The sequence below is a fragment of the Plecotus auritus genome, assembly GCF_963455305.1.
Source record: "Plecotus auritus genome assembly, chromosome: 9".
Classification (NCBI taxonomy): domain Eukaryota; kingdom Metazoa; phylum Chordata; class Mammalia; order Chiroptera; family Vespertilionidae; genus Plecotus; species Plecotus auritus.
The window spans coordinates 74,085,056-74,100,385 of NC_137783.1; the positions used below are offsets into that span (position 1 = coordinate 74,085,056).

General features: G+C 52.6%; 1 protein-coding gene across 1 annotated transcript; it reads right to left on the reverse strand.

Annotated features, from left to right (window-relative positions):
• Positions 1-1,701: 1,701 nt before the first annotated feature.
• Positions 1,702-14,809, reverse strand: HTR3A (5-hydroxytryptamine receptor 3A; the record flags this gene model as incomplete). Its single annotated transcript, XM_080641269.1, has 9 exons — positions 1,702-2,501; positions 4,231-4,452; positions 4,558-4,768; positions 5,133-5,293; positions 7,718-7,887; positions 9,192-9,301; positions 11,468-11,512; positions 12,569-12,735; positions 14,743-14,809. 9 exons carry the CDS (start codon positions 14,807-14,809, stop codon positions 2,203-2,205), a joined length of 1,452 nt encoding a protein of 483 aa, XP_080497395.1. The 3' UTR covers positions 1,702-2,202.
• Between the last annotated feature and the right edge of the window lie 521 nt (positions 14,810-15,330).

The window sequence follows — 15,330 nt, forward strand, 5'->3', positions numbered from 1 at the left end:
TTGCTCCACTCTGGGGACCTGGGGTGAGAAGCCAAGAGAAGCCAAACCACACAAGCCCCCTTTCTCAGCCTCAGGCTCTTCCAGACACAAGGCCCCAAGGTTTTGCCCAGGATGGTCTACTAACTAGAACTGCAGAGTGTGGGGTCAAGGGAAGGCATAGCTTCAGGTGTTTCTTACTGAACCCTTCTAATTGGCCAGCCTGGAACAGTTCATTCCAGGTATTTCTTTGGGGCCCTTTCCCTTTAGCCTGGTGTGTTCAGTCCCTGTCCACACGTTTTCCCCTGAGAGACGAGCAGCCCAAGACAGGGAGAGGGGTGCGCTGGACTGAGAAAGAGCGGCAGAGCCAGCCCCAGGCCTCCATGGAGGACACTGAGGTGGTCACCTTGGTGGGCTCTGGCAATCCTCTCCTCTGAATGCCTGTTAGGTGGGTGGAGTGATAGAGATGGGGTGCTGCTCAGTGTAGAGAGCGCCTGGGGAGACACATGGGCATTTCTTTAATTATTGTCAGCTGAATCCAGTGGTGTTGGCAAAGCCACATCCTGGAAACATGCTTTGCCAAAAGGCAGGAGTGTTGTCAGCTTGACCTTCAGCCCAGGTGCCTGGGGGTGGGTTTTGTTATTTAAATCCAGCCAAGCATCAGGAATGAAAAGACCCAGGCCCACCCAAGAATGCGCATAATCTCCTTTGTCTTGACTTTTAGTAAAACTTCCTGTTTTTTTTGCTGTATAAAATAAACGCGCTGTATTGGCTCAGCATCCCTGTCCCTGTTCCTATCCCTGTCCCTGTCAGAGGACAGTGGTCCCACCCAGCCTCAGCTTTTTCCTTCTATCTCTGTGTCTGTCTCTTTCTTTCATTTTCTCAATCCCCAGCCGCCCCTATTCAAGAACCGGACCACTCTCTAGCCACACTGGACGCGGAAAAGAGAGAAATATTTACAGCTTAGCACGTCTTGAACCCCAATGTCTGGGAGAGGAAGCCAGAAGATCAAAGGCCACCCTTCTGCCTGCCTCCCTTGTGGTCCTGCTTGCTGGTGGATGTGCCAGTGGCTGGCCGCTGGGAGTTCCCAAAGGCAATTAAAAAGCAAAACGAGACACAATCTCAAACCAGAGCTTTCTGTCTTTCAAAAACCAAACCTGCTGGCGCTGGCCGTGGTACTGATGTTCTGATCTGCACAGCAGGATCCTGGCGCAGGGAGGACAGTGGGTCTGTCCAGCATCTTGCCAGAGATCAAGAGCTGAGCTTCCCCCTCCCCACCTCTCCATTGCTGTGTTCACGCTCCTGACCTTCCCATTTTATTTTATTTTTTAAAAATATATTTTAATGATTTTTTTACACAGAGGAAGGGAGAGGGACAGAGAGTTAGAAACATCGATGAGAGAAACATCGATCAGCTGCCTCTTGCACACTCCCCACTGGGGATGTGCCCACAACCAAGGTACATGCCCTTGACCGGAATCGAATCTGGAACCCTTCAGTCCACAGGCCGACGCTCTATCCACTGAGCCAAACCGGTCAGGGCCTGACCTTCCCATTTTAAATCTCACCTCCTATTATTTCTTCTTCATAACAGCCACCATTCCTTGGGGGCAGGAAGCACCAAAGAGCTGAAACCACAGATACTCTCCAACCTCACTTTCACCAGTAACTTTAAACCTCTTCATCCTCATGCAGCTCCTGACAAATGGTCAAGAAGAGAGGTTAGGGATTTATCGCATTTTATTACCCCACCCCCACCATCTGATGAAATGTGAGTGTTCAAGGAAGTGGTCACAGGTGAGGTAAAGAAGGCAACGTTAGTGTTGGATAAACCTAAAGCAGTTATCAGGCCTGTATATTAGAGAGTTGGCTGGCCTTCAATCTCAAAAACAAGGCTGAGGGAGATGAGCAGAATTCCAAAGTGCCTTATTTAGGGAGGTGCTAGTGGGGAAACTGAGGCTTACTGCATATAGAGTGAAGTTAGGAAATGCATGAATTTCTTCTGATCTAAGACAACCTGTTTTAAAGCCATCATGGCAGGTGGGGGCGGGGGAGGATGTAAGGATCTTGGAAGCCAAGATTTTGAGAGAAGAGTTAAGACCCTGCTTTGGGATTGCTGAGATCAATTGGCATTGGAAACAGGGATGGAGCTGTATATGTGACTTGAGAACATCCTTGGCACCCCCTGGGCCCTGAGATCCCCCCAGCCTTGCTCAGCTGGACTCATCAGGAATACTGCCAGATGGACCAGAGTGTGACCAGGGTGACACTGTAGGCCAGCACCGCCAGCAGATAGATGCGGAACAGCAGCCTGTCCAGCACAGAGCCCACGCGCAACCAGTCCCGGGCCACCTCTCGGCTCTCCTCCCGCTTCTCCAGGAAGTGCCGGATGGAGGCCAGCTCCTGCAGCAGCCCACGCACGGCCAGGGAGGCCTCCCGTGGTGGTGGGGGCGGGCTGTCTTTGCCCCTCGGGATCTTGTCCAAGTCCCTGGGTCCTCCCAAATGGCCGCAGTGGTTCCCCATGTCTAGAAGAAGGAGCAGAGCATTGGCAAGGGAGGAGGTCTAGCCAGATGGCCTGAACACCGTCGCATACACTTCTTTGGCCTGCAAGAAGCTTTTATTATGAGCAATCTCAGACATAAAGAGCATCGGGAGTAACTTACATATTTGTGTACCCACCATCCAACTTAAGCAAATTAAGAAAGCCAATACAATGGGAGATTCCTGTACACCTCTTCTTAGTCACATCCTCTGTCCCCTCCCCAAGTCACCAACATCAAATTTGGTGTTTATCCTTCCCATGCACTTCTTTTTTAACTCATGGTCTTTCCCCAGCTTTGATATTCACTACTAGTATTTCATTTGTGCTTCACAGCAGCCCATGGAAGAGCAGAGGAGGATGAATTGTTACCCACACTCTTTGTATGAAGGTGCTAATGCTCAGAGAGAGTAAGAGACTAGCCTGTGGTCACACAGCTGGAGCGTCATTTAATAGCGAGGCCATCGAGGCCTAGATATCTGGGCTGTGAATCCACTGCCCTCTCCACTGTGTCTTATTGCCTTGATGCCCTCCTCTCCATGACTCCGAGGCCTTCTGCACCAGAAAACACACCTGCAGATATGGCGGCCTTCGCCAGGTGAGCAGTGAAATCAGGCATCAGGTGGGTGCTCTAGCTCAGAGATTTTCAACTGTGCCACAGTAATTTTTAAAACATGCAATATCTGGCTATTTAGTCAAGGGCACTGACCTCTTTTCCCTTAGATTAAAAAAAAAAAAGACAATAGTCAACATAATAGCTGTTCAGTGTGCATGAATCAAAAGTATACCTATTTTTTTTTCAGACCGGCAAAAAATACATTTTTTTTTTTTTTTTTTTGCTATGCTGCAGAATTTTAGTGACTAGTGTATATGTGCCATGAAATGAAAAGGTTGAAAATTGCTGCTCTAGCTCATGAGTTCATGAGGAGATGGTCGTCGGTTAACGAAACATCTGTAAAAGGCGTGGCTGTGGCCAGAAGGGAGGACAAAGAGGAGTGCAGTGGGGTGGAGTGGTTAAAACACCAGCTTAGTCAGATGGGCCTGATTTCAAATCACGCTTGACCAGTTCCTGCCTCTGTGACTTAGGGCAAGCTATTTGATCTCACTGTACCCCTGTTTCCTCATTTGAAAAATGAGAATGAGGACAATGTTGATGAAATGGACAAATTCCTAAAAAGACACAATCTCCCAAAATGGAATCAGGAAGAATCAGAAAACCTGAATATGCCAATAACAACTGATGAAATAGAAGCAGTAATCAAAAAACTCCCAGCAAAGAACAGCCGGGGTCCGGATAGCCTCACTGAAAAATGAGGATGAAAATCCAGTTGGGTCACCATCAGGATTACCTGTGATCCCACAGGAAATGCTTTGCACATGTCTGACCAAAGGTGCGCAAGAGACAGACCGACACACCACCCAGCACGACCACCAGCAAATGGTGGCTGTGGCAACTCCTCAGCGGGTCCCACTGCACCCTGCGTCCTGCCCCGTCTCTGTCCATACCCAGGCTGCTGAGCATGTGCAGGTGCAGAGAGATGGGCACTCAGGCTGCCCCCTCCCCCAGTGAGGTATTGCATGGGGTCCACATGCAGGACAGCACCCACCTCCCAGGCCCTGCCGAGCTCCCGGGCACGTCCTCCAGAGACACACTCCCTGCCCTTGCCTCCAGGCTGGAAGGGCCCCTGCATAGGGACTCCCCCTTCCTCTCTCACCTGGGCAGTCATCAGTCTTGCTGGTTTGGGAGGCAGCTGGGCACCGATGGGAAGTTGGCTGCTCCCCCAGGCAAAGCAGCAGGGCGATTCGCTCGAGAACCAGGCGCCGCAGCCAGGCAGGCACGGGCTGCTGCAGGTCTTGCTTGTGCACCAGCCGCACGATGAGGATAGTCTCAGCCAAGCTGATCACCAGCAGAGCCATGCACACGACAAAGTAGACACCTGTGTACCCCGGGAAGGGGGAGGGAGGGAGACACATAGGAGGTGGGAGGGTCCACACCTGGCTTCCTTGGCCACACCGAGCTCTTCCCCAGAAGCAGGCCTTACCAATGAGGGGAGTGCCGATGGCAGTGGCTGGCAGCGTGTCGGACACAATGATCAGGAAGACAGAGTAGCCCAGAAGGAGTGTGATCTTGAAGGAGACCCTCTCACCACTCTCTGGGGGCAGGTAAAAGCCCACAATGTCCATGACCATGAGGAAGATACTGGGCAGCAGCAGGTTGACTGCATAGAATAGGGGGCGCCGGCGGATGACCACCTGGGACAGGAGAAGAGCTCTGGAGGAGGCCTGGGGCAGACAGGTCCTGTGCCCAGAAACCACCCCCCCCCCCCCAGCCCAGCCCCTTTGCTTGGTCGAGCTTTCAACCTGCATTTCTCAGAAAAGGACATGGACAGACCCCGCATTTTGCCTCTGGATCCAGGCTTATGGCTGTTAGGATAAGGGAGGGACAATTCAGCTGTTGCCCCATCTACCTTGCTGAAGTTCCAGGAAATGAATGTGACCCTGCAGTTGGACCAGGACCACGGTGGTTCTTCCCCATGTCTCCTCAAGTCTACCTGGGTGTGCTGGTCTAGTGGTTCTATTCATTATTTTAATCACACCCACTCCCTGTCCCACTCACGTAGAACTTCATTTCTGCATAACAGCTGCTGCTTTCCATGCTGAACTCTCGAAACTGGGTCAGCACCCCCAGAAGCTCCCACTCGCCCTGGTTCATGAAGACACTCTTGTCGAACTTCACCTTTTCTGGCAGGCGCCAAAGGGAGATGTTGATGTCCTGGACTGGGAGACAGGAAAGCAAGCCAGAGTTCGAGTCCATGCCAGCGGCATGCCAGAGCCCGCGATGGTGGGGTGCCAGGTGGCGCACCCACATGGCTTAGCTCGCTTCAGCTCTTCATCTCCAGCCTCAGTTTCCTCAACTACACAATGAGGTAACTGCACACTGTACCTATCTGTATAGTGGGCCTGGAGTGAGGGGAAGGAAGTATGAAGTGAAACACACAGCAGAATGCAAAGAACCAACAAACCATTTATTAGAAAGCCCCTCCCCGCACCACACACACACATACACAGCTTTCTATGTTCTCTTGTTATAATTACCTATTTAGGAAATAAACAAAAGTCAATACTCTTCACCTTGACTTGCAGAAAGCCGCCTGAACTAGGAAGCAAGCAGAACCCCGCTTACAGAACAATAGTTTAGCGCCTCTGTCTCTACTAAAGAAACAGATGTACGTGGGCACCAGAGGACAGGAGCGCCCACTGCAGTCAAGCAGCAGGAATGACTGACGTGTCCATGATCAGGAGAATGCTGAACAAACTCTGATGCATCCAGACCACAGGATATTCTAAGGCGGTCGGAATTTATGAGGGAGATCTACATGCACACTAACTTGGAAAAATGTCCCAGATCTACTGTTGAGTAAAAAGAAGCAAGTAGCAGTAGCATAAATGATGTATATAGAATAATTTCCACGCACTTTCCATAGATGTGTATGTATGTGTATATAAGCAAAGGGTAGAAGAGGATCTGGAAGAGCATATTATATGAAGTTTATTCTGCTGAAAGCTGGTAAGTCCTGATGTGGGGAGTTGGTGAAGAGTTTGGGAATTAGGGTAGAGGTCAAAGATCATTTGTAATTCTGGGTTTGGTCAAAATTAGAATGTCGTGGAGGATGCCATTTTGCAGTAAAGTGATGCTCACTTCACTAGACCTCAGTGAGCACCTAGTCCTAGTGTGTACCCCCTCAATGTGTTTGTCAGCACCTTTCTCTGTGCCAGGCACTGTGCTGTGCACCCAGTGGTGGGGCAGAAGTCATGTCCCGCCCTCTCTTCATGTGTATCTGGTAGAGAAGTGCACATTGAACAAGTGCTTACAAACACAATAGACGTGGGAAGATGAACAGGAGGCTGTACATTGGGCCTTGGGGTTGTCTAGTCTGGGGGTTGAGAGGGGGTTTCCCCGAGCAGCTGCCCCTGAGCTGTGATTCGAATGTGAGTAGAGGAGTTGGCCAACCCAGGTGTGGCTGGGGCAGGAGTGGGACAAGAAGGAAAACAGAAGAGGAAGGAGAGCAAGGTGGCCTCGGAGGGGAAGCAGCCTGTGATTAGGGGAAAGCACAGGCCTGTGGGGACTGGGAAGGAGGCAGCTGGGCTGCAGCAGATCGCAGAAAGGGCTAGAGGAATGGGCTGCGGGTAGCCAGCCCAGGGCCCCAGGGGCCAGGGGAAGGATTTGGATTCTGTCTCGGGAGCATTGGGAAGCCACCGAGAGTCTTAAGCAGATTTGCATTTTAATAAGGTCTCCATTTGCTCTGAGGAGCATGAATTGGAGGGGGACAAGAATAAAGGAGGGGGACCCGCTAGGAGGCTACTGCAGAAACCTGGGCACAAGATCAGGTTGGCCTGAATTAGGAGAAAGTGCATCAGTGGAGAGGAGAAGTGAAGGCTTTGAGAGACATGGCGTGCCACTCCTGCGAGTGACCCTGGGAAAGAACGGGCCCTACTGAGTGTTTGCAGTGGGTTTGCACTGTCTCGGTCAGTTGGTATGATGACAGAGGGAGGCACCGGGCAACCAGGTTACTCCCATTTGGAGGATAAAGAAACAGGCTTAGTGGCATTAAGAATATAAGTGGCGCCCTGGCCGGCATGGCTCAGGGGTTAGAGCAGGGGTCCTCAAACTACGGCCCGCGGGCCACATGCGGCCCGCCGAGGACATTTATCCAGCCCGCCGGGTGCCGCTGCCTGTCCTGCTTAGCAGCCGACTCGTCCCAGGCCTGCAGTGCGCATAGGAATTTGTTCATAGTTGTTTTTTTTAAACTATAGTCCGGCCCTCCAACGGTCTGAGGGACAGTAAACTGGCCCCCTGTTTAAAAAGTTTGAGGACCCCTGGTTAGAGCATCGATTCCAGTCAAGGGCACGTACCTGGGTTGCAGGTTCCCCACCCTAATTGGGGTGCATTGGTGAGGCAACCAATTGTTGTGACTCTCTCACATCAATGCTTCTCTCTCTCTCCTTTTCCCCTCCCTTCTACTCTTTCTAAAATCAAGGGGGGAAATATTCTCCAGTGAGGATTAACCAAAAAAAGAAAGAAAGAAAGAAAGAAAAATGTGGTAGGTAAATTGGATAAGGAAGATGCATCTGGGATGTGCTCCTAACTCAAGTGCCCCAAGCCCCAGACTGCGCCCCTGCCTCCAGAGCCCATCTACTCACTGGTGTGCAGCCAGCTGGTGAAGGTCAGTGAGCAGTTCTGCACATCGAAGGGGAAGTTGTAGATGTCGAGGCTGCAGGCAGTCACCACCTGGAGGGGCTTGTAGTTCTGGACCTCGCCATGATGCTGGACATACACGTACGGGATATCTGGAGACTTCCCTACGTCCACACTGGCCAGGGAAGAGGGGTCAAGAAGCAGATCAAGCCCGGGAGTCTGAAGGTCTCTGAGAGCCCAGCAGGGAAAGAAACCCAGGGAGGGGCTAGGGCAGCAGGACAGCTTTGTCTGGACTCGGTTTTTCTAACCTTCCTGTCTCTCTTAGGCCTCCTTACCTGCCATCAACACTGCTTTCCATGCATTCCTGAATAAAGGCATTTTTCCTTTATTCCTTTGGCAACCTAGCCAAAAAAGGCAGGCAAGGATCCCTGGACCCCAAACACCACAGACCCTAAGGAGCATGCCCAGCTGTTCCTACACTGCCACCCTCTGGCTGGGCAGAGCTCAGTTCCCAGGATGCCCGCCTGGTGGCAACGGGCAGGCTTGGTGGGTTCCATCCTGACTCAGGCTTCTTTTGGCTTCCCGTTGCTAGGAGCCCTGTGAAGTGAGAGGAATCAACTCTGTAGGAAAAGGAACTAGAAACGTCATGGAGAAGAAGGGGCACAGGGCAGAAAGTGACCACTGTGGCATGCAGAGGCCTGGGCCCGTGGCCCTGAGGCTGCAGGTTTCTATGGAATCAGGCTGAGAGTTGAGAACTCAAGACTACAGCTGTTTCACCGATTCAGCCAGAAACTGGAATTTCCCCGCATCCCTCCAGCCTGAGCGGTGCAGGGCACGAGGCTCCTGGTGGACTGCCTCTCATGAAAACCAGTGAGGGTGGCGCCCTTGGAGCCAGGCAATGCAGTGGGTCCTGGCAGAGGGTGACCGGCCCCTCCACTTTCTCCTCTCACCCGTCTCCTCGGCCAGAGGGTGCCTGAGGGTGGGGAGAAGAAATGTTGGCCAGGCCAGAGAGACTGGCTGCTGAGAATAAAGTCTAGTGGGATCCACTTCAGACCGAGTGGATCCCACCTCTACCGCAATCTGTGGCTGGTCAGGCACAGGTGTGACTTGAGAAATGCGAGTGTCTCCCAGCTTCAAGTCTCCCCTGTGGCCAGGACCAGTGGCCAGCACTTCATTTCTTCCAATAATGTTACTGTCCCTTTAAAAATGCAGCTGTCCCTCATTCGACTATTATAACAATGTGAATTCATTCACTGGCTTCCTTTCCCCAGCAAGGGGCCCTTGGATCAAGAAGTGCAGAGTTTCAACGGTAAGCATAGAGGAGTTTTTAAAAAGAAAAGAAAAAGCAGGGAATTTGGGCCCAAGCTAATTTTACCCACAGCTCTACAAGTCTGGGTGGGGCATGGCAAACGGCTCCCTGCTCCTGCCTCCCCCAGCCCGCAGCTACCTGGCGGCCCAGCACCAGAAGGCGGTACTCACAACTCGTTGATGAGAATGTCCGGGACCCAGATGCTGTCCGTGGGGATGGACAGCTTGGTGATGTTGTCGAAGTCCTCGGGGTTCCACTGGAGAAACTCATCAGTCCAGTACTAGGGAAGGAGCAGGACCCATTAGGGTGGGCAGGGTTGTCCCCAGCGCAGGCCAACTCCACCCCTCAGTGCCCAGGAGAAAGGCAGGCATCTTCTTGGGGGAATCTGGGTGTCAGTGGCACCCTAGTCACTCAGCAGCACCTGAGAGTCCCCCACCTTTGTGCCCATGCACTTCCTACGTGCAAATACGACGCAGCCTTGCAGGGACAGCCGTCAGGCATTGCTAACATTTTGAATCCCCTAGCCACCAACGGAGGGATCTGAGACCACAGCTTCTTGGTCTTGGTCTGCACAAATATAAGTGGGGATGATAGCATGCACCTCCCAGGGTAGAGATGGTTACTGTTAAGTTTTGATCAATGCATTCTCCACTATCCTGCCAGAATGACTGACCTAACAGATATGCATATTTTAACATTTCACATTCTATTTGAAGGCCTGGGGAAAAAGATGGCGGGTTAGTGGGAGTGGTCTATGAGGTCTGGAATACTCAATAGCGGGTGTGATACTTTGGAAGTTAATAGACTATATTATCACTGATAACTGTACGAAATAATGTAAACTAAATACAAGCATGATTAAAATAAGAATGTGTCTTTCAAAATAAAACAAAAAGAACATACATTGAAAAGGTTGTAAAACAGAATATATTGGATAATCCCAATTTTACAGAAACATGAAATGTAAATTCTGTGATGTTGCTCGCCTGCTTAAAATTCTTCAGCGGCGTCTCATTGGCAATAAGATAATGTTAAACCTCGAGGTCAACAAAGGCCTACATAATCTGCCTCCACCTATCTTCCTAGTCTCGGAGTGTTTTTTTTTTTTTTTTTTTGGTTTGTTTGTTTGTTTTGGCCATGCCTCTCTGTGGAGTCTATACTCCAGCCACCTGGAATGATCATGTTGGAACCTCCACATCTCTATGTACCCTGCTCCTTCTCCCATATGGCAATCTCTGTCTTCTTGATCAAAGTGAGTCTTACTCATTCTTCTAGACTTAACCAAGGCACCTGTCTATTCCATTCTCCAAGAACCTCTGGGAACCCCATCCCCTGGCGGGTTTCATGTGCCTCCTCTGTGCTTTCATGGCTGACATCTTGCCTGCTGTGTTGGTTGCATGGAATTGTCTGCTCATGTGTGTGTGGTCTGCACCAGTCTGTGAGCTCATTGTGGGCAGGGCCTGATCTAGTTTGTGTCTCTAATTCCAGTCCCTTAGCACGTAGTATACTGGCATGCCCTCACTGCTGGGGCAGACAAGTGACCCTAGAGGTGCAGAGGTGGGAGCTGGCCATGGTCTCCCAGGAGAGAGCTCCAGGAAGCCCACTGGGTCCCTTCCCTGAGGCAGCGAGTGTTCTGCACTTAGGGATCTCGCAGAGGCAGAAAGGGAGCAGTACCGCAGGAACCAGCATTTGGCTTCTTCCTCTACCGCACTTCCTAACCCACGAGCTGGCTGTGGTGGGGTGCTCACAAAGAGTGGGATAAATTTAACAGAGACCCACGTTGCCAGGAGTGTCCCCAGAATCTCTCAGGCTTGACCTCAACGAACTGTCTTCATGTCCCTGCCCCCTTCTCTTTAGCCACGTTGTTGGCTTCCCCTCTGTTCTAACACCTTCTCCAGGTACCTGGGGCCCCGGGGGCTACCAGCTTAGGACACATGGTGGACAGCAGCCTCCCCTGTTTGCCTGCCCTTCCCCACCAGCTCCGAGCCAGAACTGCTGCCTGGGGCCTCAGAGACTCCACACGCCAGCGCCTGACCAATGCCTGCCAAAAGCTGGAAGAGGTGGGCAATAGCCACGAGTTGAAGACTGTTTCAATCACCCAAATTGGTTGTTGTTCAATTTGGCTTAATAGGAAGAAGACTTGCAAGCCATTCGAGCTGCATGAGAGTGAAGTGGCTGCCCCTGAGCTCCCAGTCACTGGAGGTGTTCGATCGAGAGGTGGGACACGCACTTGCTGGGGGTTCCATGGAGAACTTCAGGACCCAGAGCAGGTCCAGAGGACTTCCCCCACCAAGCCTTCTGTCCCCCTCCATCCCCAGCCCTGAGCTAGGGGAGTCCAGGCTTCTGCATCTCAGGTCCCTGACACTCCAGGTGGTGGGTCCCTTCCCGGAAGGGTAAGTTCCCAGGCCAGGAAATGAGGCAGGAGGCAAAGGGCTGGGCTGCTCACCTGCCGGTACCAGATGTAGGTGGTCAGGACCTGGTTCTTCTCATCCTGGGAAAGGAAAGGGAGCTTGCACAGGTGGCCCTGTGGGTTGTGGGTCCACTCTGCACACACAAACCCCAGAAGGAGCTGCTGCTCTGTGTCCCTATTTCCTTGGGAAGTAGAGGTGAAGCAAAGGGGCAAGGAGAAGGGGCCAGCCAGGAGAAGTTGGTCTTTTACTAGGATATATCTAGGAAGAAATACAGTGATTTATTCTTAAACTATATGTGCATGTAAGTATATATACCCTCTATTATCTTCTATTATGTCATGCATATTATATATGTCTATTATGTTATCTATATTTTACAAATATGATATACATAACATAATAGAAGATAATACAAAGCATATTTAACAATATCGTGTATATCTGTATCTATATCATCTATATCTATATCTATATCTATATCTATATCTATATCTATATCTATATCTATATCTATATCTATATCTATAATCTCCTATCCTAGAATGAAGTCAAGAGGTACAAAGCCACATAGAGTAAAAAATTCATCGCCCTTCCTCCCTCCTATCCAATCCCCAATTTCCCTTCCCAAATAGCCGCATGGACTGTAGTGGAGACTGATGTCAGTTCCCACCCACCCTAACACAGCACAGTGCCCCCATTTCAGCGTCTCTGCAGTCGCCTTCTGCCTATCTCTGCAGTGTCCAACCTCCGGTGTGGGCCGTGGACTCCACCTACTACTGTCATTAACGGAGGAATCAATTAATTGATTTGTGATGAACTCTTCAACAACCATTGACTAACACCCACCATGTACCAGGGACCTGTGTGACACAGGGCATAGAGATGAACCCTCACACAGCTCGCACAGGGAGGTGGTACCATGATATGGTGAGTGGCCCGCTGGCTGCAGGAGTGTGGGAAGGATGGCCGCAAAGGTGCTCCCAGCTTCCTGGTTTGGGCAGCTCTGCACATTGGGGGGTGCTGCAGCCTGTCTGAGTCATGGTGCCAGGCCACAGGTACTATGGTACCCGAATGTCCACCTGGTGCCCAGGGCCTCCCACCTCTGAGTTGGGGGCATCTTGGGGCTGAGTCCTCACCACATTGAGGATGGCATAGACAATGACATCGATGGAGACGGTGGTTGGCCTCCTCCAGTCCCGCACGGGCCGCACGCCCTTCTTGTAGTTGGTCAGGAGGTGATCCGACAGCCGCCACAGAGCGGGCCTGGAGGTGTTATGGGCCTGGAGGCCCCCCCTGCGCCTGGCTGGGATGGAGAACAGTTCTAAGTGGACATCAAGCCGGAGCCACAGGGCCTCTCGCCCTGGTTTGAAGCTATGAAAAGGAAAGTGCCCTCACCAGTCCCACCTCACAAAACTTCCAGATGCCCCACCATGGAAATTTCCATTGTGTCTGCAGACTCCTCCCCAAGTTCAAAGGTGCGATCTCATAAGGGTAACCTACACACCCATTTACGTGAGAGAGGGAGCTGGACTGGAAGAGAAGGTGACATAAGACAGATGAGGTCTGAAGGAGGCCACGGGCTCTGAGGTCAGCCTACAGGGCTCTGGTTGAGGGGCTCCGGGGAAGTAAAGGGGAGCCGGCCTCAGGAGATGAGAGGGGCACAAAAAAGTGGCCCCCAGTGCACAGTTCCTCAGCCCAGAGGTCTGCATGAGGGTTTGCCTCAGTCAAGGTCAGATGTCAGTGTTCGTACAGCCCCTCATCTCCTGGCCCCAGCCTGCAACTGACAAAGGAAGAAGGGGGGCATCCAGTGAAAACTGACATCTCCTCTTCCCTCCTGCAAAACCCACCCCAAGAAGCCCGCCACCCCACCTGCCCGGGCGCACAAACTCCTGGGGGAGGTTCCCAGGTCCCTCACAGGGTGCTATGTGGGCAATTTGTTAGGGTTAGGAAGAGGGTTGGGTGAGGTGTGGAGGAAGTGAGCAGGAGCAAATTGTTCCCAGCACAGGAGGCCTACAAGAACCAAATGGTGAGGAGAAATCCCCACTCCTAGGCCCGAGCCCCATCCTCTGGGATGTCATGTGCACCTCAGGTGCCCTTCTGGGAAACAGCAGAAGCACTTCCTGAAAGGTGCCAAGAAACATGCAGGTGAAAAACAGTGTGGGAGAGGGAGCACCAGGGTGCAGGCTGAAAGCCTCGGGGGCCTGGCAGCGCGAGCGCAGGTCTCAGCAGGCCTGGCTCTGTGTGTGCAACCTGTACAACAAATCGATCCTACAGAGTCTCCTTCCTGCCCCTCACCACCTGTCCCTGATACACACCCAGCTGCCCTCAGGACAGAGATGAGCAGAGAGAGGAGAGATGGGAGAGCATGCATGGAGGGCTGCCTTTGGAATAACATCAGTTAACATAGTACTGCTTCAACCCCAGAGCCCTGTGTATCTCCCTACAGCAGCAACAGGCCAGGTCCTGTCGTCTGGGATTTGGGCCAGTTTGAAGAGGACCAGCCTGGGCCCCACAGGTCAGAACAAAGGCCGTTTCTGGGAGGCAGAGGGCTCCTCAGCCCTGGACCAGTCATCCCCTGCAGCCGGGCCTGCTCGTTCTGCTGAGCTTCTCCAGTGCCAGCTCTCGGGAAGAAAAGCATTGTGTCCGGCCCACCCATCCACCCTAACGTACCCTGGCCCCAGCTTCAGCCCAGCTCTGGATGACGAGAAAATGATCTAAGATGAGTGAAAATTGTTTGCAGCAAGAGGACACGATCTTTCTGTGACAAAAATACCCGTATCCACTGGGGAGGCAAGAAAGAATGAGTGGGGATGCAGAGAGGGGTTTGGTGTTATTGGAGGCTAGCCCCAGAAGCAAACTTTAGGAGACAGAGACCTCAAGAGCCCATGCAACAAAACCGGTGCTGCTGCGAACCAGCTGTGTGACCTGAGCACATTATTCCCCTCTGGACCACAGCATTCCCTCTGAGAACAAGAGGGGCCTTGCAGCTCTCTTTTGGTGAGTTCAGGGGCAGAGCAAAGAGCAGAGACCTCGCTCCTGCCCCGTCCACAGGTGTCCCACACAGCAGGCTGCACTGCACCCCTCTCAGCAGCCCTGCTCTCACCCAGGCTCAGCCTCGACCTCCCAGCTGGGCCACAGAGCCTCAAAATGCTCGCATGTGTGTTCGGAGTGAAAGCCTGACTTCCTGCAGCCTTACCCACTCCAAAACCCACCGTCCCTCAACCCTGGCAGGAATCGAGCCTCCCCTACTGCCCTTCGGTAGGTGGCCAGCCACGTCCTACGTGTTTCCCATTCCCCCCCACCGCCTTACCTTCTCCCTGAGTCAGGAGCAGGGGCAGAAGCAGGGCAAGCAGCGCCTGCGGGGCCCACAGCAGCATGGCGAGCTTCCACGGCGTGGATGCCTCCGGGTGGCGGGCGGGCAGGGAGAGCCCCACCGAGGGCCAGCCTGTCTGCACTCTCCCAGCCTCGTGTCCCCGCCAGCCTGCCTCTCCAGGCTGCCCCCAGCACTTCTGAGGCTGAGCCTTGCACTGCCCGCACTGCCCAAGCCACTAGGCTGGGAAGCTGCCAAGTGTCCCTGCAATCAATCCTTCATTTGAATCAGGTTTCAGGGTGGGAGGGGAGGGGATGGAACCACTGAGGGGCGGCGGGGGCTGGGGGGAGGGGGGCGCGGCCTGGCAAGCTGGGTCATTCAGCGAAGCTCAGTCCTTCTGTTTTGCCAGGTGCCCTGCGCAGTTCCCCAAGGACTGACTTGGGGACCAGAGGCCTCGGAGCCCCTATCTGCTGGGAGGTGCTCCAGGCAGCTGCCTTCATGTATGTCCCACGGCAAGTATGTTTCCTGGCATTGGGCTGGGCTGGGTGGGTGAGGTGGGAGGAGGAGGAGGGCCATTCTCTTGCTCGA